The sequence below is a fragment of the Armigeres subalbatus genome, chromosome 3 (genome assembly GCF_024139115.2).
Source record: "Armigeres subalbatus isolate Guangzhou_Male chromosome 3, GZ_Asu_2, whole genome shotgun sequence".
Lineage (NCBI taxonomy): Eukaryota > Metazoa > Arthropoda > Insecta > Diptera > Culicidae > Armigeres > Armigeres subalbatus.
In genome coordinates this window covers 189,717,415-189,726,613 of record NC_085141.1, presented here as the reverse complement: position 1 = coordinate 189,726,613, position 9,199 = coordinate 189,717,415, and the positions used below count along the sequence as shown (strand labels likewise).

The window sequence follows — 9,199 nt, the reverse complement described above, 5'->3', positions numbered from 1 at the left end:
AAAATCTTTCAATGTTACATAATAACAATCAGTGTGCTTCAATGAGTAAAATATGAATATCGCTGATATGTGAAAGGGATATCTTTTGACAGTAAGCGAAATAGGTATGTAGCTACAAATATTGAGGGTGAATGAAATTACATACACGATTTGATGAAACCAACCGTTACCAAACCTTCTTCATTCAAGTTCAGTCGACTGCAGCGATAGCGTTGTAGGTACTCGATTCGACAACGAACGAACGCGTGCGAGTATACAGCAGTCGAAAAGGAATGAAAAGTCAGCACCACATCTTTTGCCTGCCTGTCGGTTGGATCTGTGTGTAAATGCATATCTTATGTTGGTATAGTGTCAAATGTGTTTGACTGGGAGTGTGGTGAACAAATATATTTGGTTTGTATTTGTCAGCGCGTGGAAAACACACAAATACTTCTTTAAATGCAACCCCTCTATCAGACAAACAAGTTTGCCCAAACCAGTACACACTGGCAAATAGACGTGAATGGACGACTAATTGTGATTCCATTTGGTTGCGCTTTATTTTTATATTTTGGAGTAGCTTTGTGCTTCAAAATGTCGCAAATGTCGAACGAAGGCGATTCCGTATGTTCTTCAGAGGACCTTGACAACTACGGACCCGAACAATATTTAAATGTTACCGGGAGAACCCCGAGGAGGATCCGGAACAAGGTGACATCTGAATGGAGCGAATATAATACATTGACTTTAATCGCAGCCGTTGAAGAACGGGATTGCCTTTGGAATACAAGTCACGAGGATTACAAAAGCAGGGAAGTTCGTGGCCATGTATGGGCAGATATATATGAAAATGTTTTCAACAGAGAGATCGATATTGGTCAGCTGGGAGCGAAGTGGACAAATCTTCGCATCCAATACAAGTCATACCATGCTAAAGCCAAACGGGGTCCAGTCTCATGGAAGTATTATCCGCATATGATATTTCTTGCTGCAGTGCAAGAGGAGCAATATGTGAAGTCTGACACAAAGCCGGTGAGTGAAATTTATGATTATTTGCATGTATGTAAAAATGTATACGCCCTGAATATAGCTTCAGACATTTATTTCCATACAAAACGGTCAAAATCTCGATTCCTGAACATTATATTTAATTCGCATGTTGATCGGTTATGCTCGTTTCCGTTGGAAATAATTAAAACGCCGCACGACATCTACGGAGTTCGGAGTGCCATATAAAAGTGGTGGCGTTATAATTATTTCCGCCTGAAATGGGTGCAAGCAATCAAAATGCATCTAAATAACTTACATTGATAGAAAATTCAGATCATTTTGAGCTGCGCAGCAAAACGTTATCTCACCGCTATGTATCGAAATTTAATAATCCAGTTAAAAATAACTCAGAGATTCGTTGGGCGGAGAACTAATCAAAAATATTGTTTTAGGCACAGATATTTCTTACCGAACCTGAAATTCCTTGCTCTAATGTATCGTCTGAATCAACTGTATCGGCTGGATTAAACAATCGTAAACGTAAGAAAAAAATTTCACGCTCTTTGCCAGACAATGACCACAGTACCGAAAACAACGTTATTCCTGAAAAGGTGAAAAGCGAACTTCCAAACTTGAGGGATCATGGCGATTCATTTCAAGCATTCGGAAACTTTGTTGCCGCTGAGCTGAGAAAACTTCCCGACTCGTTAGTGGCAAATAGAATTCAACGCACACTTACACGAACTTTGATGGATTTACTAGATCAAGCAGATGCAGAGGATGATAAGCCGTCATATTGACTTCGTGATTCTAAGAATCAATATCTATTGTTGATATGAATAAAAATGACTGCACATGTATAGTAAATATTAGTTTTCATTTATAATGATGACGAACAATACCGTTCATAGGGAGAAAAACTCCAGTTTGCCTTGCGAGCAAGGGCGTAGGATTGTCATCCGAAGATGGCGAGTTCGATTCTCGGTCAGGTCTAGTATGTTCTCGGGTTAAACAATAATCTCGACTAGGTACCTTGGTACAGTATACTGATGCAATGGCGGGCATATAAAAGCTTTCAATTAATAACTGAAGAAATGCGAATAGAATACAGGCCAAGTTCCAACTAGAATGTAGAGCCATAGAAGAAGGAGAAGAAAAGAAGAAGGGAGGATATCTACCTGACTAGAGCTCCCTTTTTCCACTCGCCGTCTGTTACTTAGTTTCGATTCAACCGAATCAAGTTATATTAAACTTATTATATATAGGCACTTACCCTTAACCGATTTATTATTGCAGGCACTTACCCTTAACCGATTTGCAGCAAGTTACATTCAACGTAGAATCTTGTTCCATTTTTTTGCTTTCTCTTATATGTAAGGCTATATATGTTGCCCCACATGGTCATTTTTTCAAAACCATTCGAGGTCCCAAACAACTGTGCAGAATTTGGGCCTGACTGCACTAGGGGAAAAGGGTAGCCGTTGATAAAAAAAATGACTTTCTCCAGTCTAATACCTAATACCAGAAGTATGTTTTTTTATATTTTATATATGCTGTAGTAAAAAGAAAAACAAAAAAAAAAATAAAAAATATAGAAGAATGGTTTTGCCCTCTAACAACCATAGAGGCTGCCCGGTAGTGCTGGCAGAAACATTGATTTCTTGCACACGGTTTGAAGTTTGAACAATCCATCTTCGAAGCGTTATAATTTTTTTTTTCGACGTGACAGCAACGTACCTTCTTCAGCAAAGTCTTTCGGCATCCTTCAGACTATATGCAAACGGATTGAGTGACGTGATTGGAGATAAATTGATGCCGATAAGAACAAAATGCAAGAAAGTACATTTTCCCAACACGCGATGCGGAAAGCGGGGATGCAACCAATCGAGCCCATCCTTTGCGCTACATTTGACAAAGCAATTCTAAATTCTGCATCTGGCAGTTAGAATTTTTCCTTTGGTTGAATTGAACCATGCAGGAATTACAATGTTTTCATCTGAAACTAAACTTAACCTAATTTATACTAAGGGTACAAGGAGCTAATCGTTGCAATAGAAGATTGCAATGATTTTTGTCTAAAATTTGAAATTATTTTGTTAGACATTTGTTGCAATGCCTCAATATTACAAATTCTATGAAGTTCATTTGTACTATACCACGGAGGCAACTTCAGAATAATTTTCAAAATTTTATTTTAAATCCTCTGAAGTGCCTTCTTTCTGGTATTGCAGCAACTAGTCCATATTGGAACGACTTATGGCTGGTCTAAAAATTTGTTTGTAAATCAAAAGTTTGTTCTTAAGACAACGGTTTTGATTTTCTGTTCATAATAGACACTTAATATATTTGTTATATTTGGCTTGAAGGCCTTCAATGTGATTTTTAAAAGTTAATTTTTGGCCTAGCCTTGGCCTGGCCTAGTCCTAAATATTTGGCTTCGTTAGACCAATTAATTGGAACCCCATTCATGGTGACAATATGTCTGCTAGAAGGTTTCAAATAAGAAGCTCTCGGCTTATGTGGGAAAATTATAAGCTGAGTTTTGGAAGCATTCGGGGAAATTTTCAATTTTTGCAAGTAAAGTGGAGAAAATATTCAAACTTCTTTTTGCAATCTACACGAAGCTCTTACAGGTAATCTATCAGATTCCGAATTCTGATGGTTTACCTGCAGTGATAAATAATTTTGGATCAGTTTAATAATGTACAGAGGAAAATTAAAATTCGTCAATTTTACAATCAAACCTGCATGCCAAACACTGTCAAATGCTTTCTCTAAATCAAGAAGAGCAACTCCAGTCGAATATCCTTCAGATTTGTTGAGTTGTATTAAATTCGTAACTCTTAATAACTGATGAGCGGTTGAATACCCATGGCAAAAACCAAATTGCTTATCAGCAAAAATAGAATTGTCATTAATATGAACCATCATTACATTTAAAATAATCTTTTCAAACAGTTTGCTTATTGAAGAAAGCAAACTGATTTGGCGATAACTAGACAACTTTGGCGTTTTTCCATTTATCTGGGAAGTATGCCAATTGGAAACATTTGTTAAATAAATTAATCAAAAAGGATAAAGAGTTCTCAGGATGTTTTTTGATAAGTATGTAGAAAATACCCGGTGCTTTCATATTTTTAAATTTTTTAGTAATAGATCTCACTTCATCCAAATTAGTTTCCAACGAAGGGTCAAAAACATTCTCTTGATTGAGAATGTCTTCGATGCTCCGTGTGACCTGATCCTCAATTGGACTAGTGAGACCTGGACTAAAATTATGGACACTCTCGAACTGCTGAGCAAGTTTCTGAGCCTTTTCGCCATTTGTTAATAAAATTTTATTTCCCTCTTTAAGCGCTGGAATTGGCTTTTGAGGTTTTTTTAAAAGAATTTTCGTTAATTTCCAAAAGGATTTCGAACTGGGATTCAACTTCGATACATTATTCACAATATAGTTTTTTTCAGAATAGCGAAACGATTTTTAATTCCATTCTGCAAATCACGCGAAATAACTTCCAACTCGGGATCGCGAGTTGTTTGGTATTGCCTTCGCCTCACATTTTCAAGACGGATCAGAAGCTGAAGATCGTCGTCAATAATAATCTTCTTCTTCTTCATTGGCATTACATCCCCCACTGGGACATTGCCGCCTCGCAGCTTAGTGTTCATTAAGCTCTTCCACAGTTATTAACTGCGAGGTTTCTAAGCCAAGTTACCATTTCTGCATTCGTATATCATGAGGCTAACACGATGATACTTTTATGCCCAGGGAAGTCGAGACAATTTCCAATCCGAAAATTGTCTAGACCGGCACCGGGAATCGAACCCAGCCACCCTCAGCATGGTCTTGCTTTGTAGCCGCGCATCTTACCGCACGGCTAAGGAGGGCCCCTTAGGGCCCCCGTCAATAATAATGGAGTTGAATTAAATTTCACGTTTAGGAATTGCAATGCCTCTGGCTCCGACAATTAAATTTCTCAAACACACGAGAGCCTTATCAATATCACTTTTGGTATCGAGAGGAATATCAACATCAAAATTCCTATCGATATACGTTTTATATAAAACCCAGTCAGCTCTATGATAATTAAAAGTAGAGCTGATTGGATTAATCATGGCTTCTTGTGAGATTTCAAACGTCACAGGAAGGTGATCAAAGTCAAAGTCAGCATGAGTTAAAAATCGGCCACACAGCTGACTGGAATCCGTTAAAACTAAATCAATTGTAGAAGGATTTCGACTGGAAGAAAAACAAGGTTCAGCTTGTTTGGGATATTGAATAGTATAATATCCCGCAGAACAATCTTCACATAAAATTTTACCATTGGAATTGCTTTGATCATTATCCCATGAACGGTGTTTGGCATTGAAGTCACCAATTATGAAAAATTTGGATTTGTTGCGAGTTAGAATTTGAAGATCAGCTCTCAACAAATTCCTTTGCTGCCCATTGCACTGGAAAGGCAAGTTGGCAGCAATAAAAGAGAATTGTCCAAAATTTGTTTCAACAGAAACTCCCAAGGTTTCGAAAACTTTGGTTTCAAACGAAGAATATAATTCATGTTTAATACGTCTATTAATGACAATGGGGGGCCCTCCTTAGCCGTGCGGTACGACGCGCGGCTACAAAGCAAGACCATGCTGAGGGTGGCTGGGTTCGATTCCCGGTGCCGGTCTAGGCAATTTTCGGATTGGAAATTGTCTCGACTTCTCTGGGCATAAAAGTATCATCGTGCTAGCCTCATGATATACAAATGCAAAAATGGTAACCTGGCTTAGAAACCTCGCAGTTAATAACTGTGGAAGTGCTTAATGAACACTAAGCTGCGAGGCGGCTCTGTCCCAGTGTGGGGATGTAATGCCAATAAGAAGAAGAAGAAGACGTCTATTAATGACAATGGCGATCCCACCACAGGCGCTATCAAAACGATCATGTCGATAAATAAAATAATTCGGATCTGTTTTTCCAGATTTTAAATATGTTGCAGTTATAATGGCAATATGCACATTATGAACTGAGAGAAGTTGAATCATTTATCTTCCTTACCATTTAAAGAGGTAATTCCAATTTCCAATTTAAATTTTTCAACGAATAATTTGGATTCATTAAAACAATTTTTTTGCAATTAAATTTTTTTGAGTGAATTTGATACCAACCTGAATAGCTTCAGTTTTGGTTTTTGCTTTGAACATTGCATCAATTATGTGACGCAACTGTTCATTTAGAAAATCATAGTCGGAAGCAGACATGCTACCTGAGTCGTCAGAACGAACGTTATTTTGCGTTGAAGAATGGGTATGAAAATCATTCATCGTCGGTAAATTTTCAGAAATGAAATTTTGCCTGCCTGCAGCGATGCTTGCATAGGTAGGCATGATTGCCCCCACAATTGGCATATTTAAATTTATCGGAATTTTCTCTCACAGGACAGGCGTCCTTGGTGTGAGAGGATCCACTACAAATCATACATTTAGCATCCATGTGCCAATGTTTAATTCCGCGACCCCACTTTTGGCACTTTTGGTACTGAGTAGGGTTTTAGAAATTTCACTCAGGCCTGCGGAAATGTTCCCATGTAACACGGACATGGGGCATAATACAGGCCTTTTCCAAACTTTTTATATTACTTAGCTCACTTTTGGGCACGTAGTCAGAATGTCGGTTAAAAATCTCAGTGAAAATGGTTCTCGACAACGATCCGACGGGCACAAGGCAAGGCAAGGTGCACAGCGAGCAACGTGGGTCGATCAGGCGGAGGACGATTTACGGACCCACCGTAAACTACGTAGTTGGCAACTTGCAGCCATGAACCGAGCTAAATGGAGAAGACGTACTGCACAGGCTACTCCGGTCTCAGTCTGAGCAGAAAAAATATATATGCAGTGTTTAATCACTCCACAATCACTTGTCATAAGACGAGTTTATACAATCCCATTGAATTCCACCACTTAATTGTATCTTGACAGATACGTATTTCGACCTCAACAGTAAGGCCGTCTTCAGTGTCTCGTACTTGACTCGACTGTTGAGGTCGAAATACGTATCTGTCAAGATACAATTAAGTGGTGGAATTCAATGGGATTGTATAAACTCGTCTTATGACAAATGAAGACATTCCACTAAAAAGCTCAAAATAATTTTCGTATCACTCCACAATGGTCGGATTCGTCAAATTTCACGACATGAATCGATAACTCACGAACCATCATCGCTAGAGGTTTGACGTCTTCAGAAGAAATGACCTACAAGAAAAGATCTATTTTTGGTATAAGCTTCCATTAGGGTGACCTCTTAGTGTTTTTTTGCAAATGTATTTTTTAATCTTTTGAGTTAGGAGTTCATATTATTCTACCCTCATTAGCCGTGCGGTAGGACGCGCGGCTACAAAGCAAGACCATGCTGAGGGACTTCCCTGGGCATAAAAGTATCATCGTGCTAGCCTCATGATATACGAATGCAAAAATGGTAACCTGGCTTAGAAACCTCGCAGTTAATAACTGTGGAAGTGCTTAATGAACACTAAGCTGCGAGGCGGCTCTGTCCCAGTGTGGGGATGTAATGCCAATAAGAAGAAGAAGAAGAAGATTATTCTACAAAATTGTAGAGAATTTAATTCTAAGCATTTTTGTTTAGTAAATACTTATTTTATCTCATTTTATGGCAAAATTACTAAATTTAGATAGGATGGCCCCAAAAAAAGTAGTTTTTACCTTCCACTTTCATCAATCCAAAACATTTTCAAAAACAGGCTTAGCACCGCTTCACGGTCTTTGGATAGCGTATCTTTTGGTTACATAAGATGGTTGATAGCTTCATTTTTAAGCATATTATAAGCATTTTTCATGAAGAACTGATATTTTTCTGAGCATTCTACTGCAGCTAGTAGCAAATATTAGCAAAAGTTTCAATCAAATCCATGCTCATCAAATCCATGATATTTCATTTGTCCCTCTTTGTCCACTTTTGTTTAATGATAGTATTAATTTTGTACGAAAAATCAGGAAATTCATATGAAACACATATACCGTCTTTTGGATTTTCGCAATATTTGGTAGAATAAAAGACAGGAACACCGTCGTCGATCAGAGGTCGTACAGACTGAATACTTAACACCTAGACAATGCACAGGACACATTTTCTCTCGATCACACAGAGTTTTTCGATCACGAAAAGATTACTTCTTACCGGGGCGGGAATCGACTCCACACTTCATAGCCCATGCGTCTAGACGATTGACGCCGCTAACCGCACGGTCACAAAGTCCACAAAGAATTGTTCTTTATCTAAAATATTTAAATCATCTGGTGCGGAAAAATAGTCGAAAAAATCTTTTTTTTTCAACCGTGACATTTGAACTACTGGACTGATTTTCAAGGTGTTCTTATGAAATAAATTCTTAAGAGCGCTAATTTTGTGGCAAAACACGATGCCATAAAATTCAAATACGAACAATTTCATTTTAGCAGTATTCTAAGTGAGGGTCTCCAATGATTAAACATTACATATAAGAGATAAAATAAATGTTTATTAAGCAAAAATGCTTGGGATTAAATTCTCTACAACTTTATAGAATAATATGATCTCCTAATTTAAAAGATTAAAAATATACATTTCCAAAAAAAAAATCACGAGAGTACCACCCTAATGGCAAGTTACACCAAAAATAGATCATTTTTTGTAGATCATTTCTTCTGAAGACGTCAAAATTCTAGCACTGATGGTTTCCGAGCTATAGATTTATGTCGTGAAATTTGACGAATCCGACCTTATAATCTTTTGTAAGATATTTCTGAACGAATAATATTTTAAATAGGGTTTCTTACCCCATTCCCGGCCTAACATGCATGCGACTGCATTATTTAATTGATATTTATGACAGGAAGCAACTTTTCCTTGCAAATTTAGTTGGCGCTGAGCAGAGGCGCGGCCACGTTCCAGGACAAAAACTGGACTTTCAAATCTATAGAATACTTTATGGAATTTCAGAGACTTTTCGGAAATCCTCTCTGACATCCTCAAATAAGTTATAAACTCACTATGACTATTAAGTCAATCATTACATTTCTAGTGTTTATAGAACATTTGTAAAAATCATTTATAAAATAATGGATGGTTTCAAAAAAATATCACTTCTAGGAATTCGAACCATTATAAATCTTCAGAAACATCGCTATGATCTACCAGTAAAGCTTATGAACGTCCAAGATTCTTTAAGGGTGTTTAGTACTG

General features: G+C 37.6%; 1 protein-coding gene across 1 annotated transcript; it reads left to right on the top strand.

Annotated features, from left to right (window-relative positions):
- The first annotated feature begins 256 nt into the window (after positions 1-256).
- LOC134227824 (uncharacterized) lies at positions 257-1,836 on the top strand. Its single transcript, XM_062709502.1, has 2 exons — positions 257-1,011; positions 1,422-1,836. Exons 1-2 carry the CDS (start codon positions 439-441, stop codon positions 1,767-1,769), a joined length of 921 nt encoding a protein of 306 aa, XP_062565486.1. The 5' UTR covers positions 257-438; the 3' UTR covers positions 1,770-1,836.
- Positions 1,837-9,199: the final 7,363 nt, after the last annotated feature.

Excerpts from the sequence above, each read along its gene's own strand:
- LOC134227824 (XM_062709502.1), top strand. The coding sequence starts at position 439 with ATGCAACCCCTCTATCAGACAAACAAGTTTGCCCAAACCAGTACACAC. Across the intron at positions 1,012-1,421 it reads TGAAGTCTGACACAAAGCCG|GCACAGATATTTCTTACCGA; the intron begins GTGAGTGAAATT and ends ATATTGTTTTAG.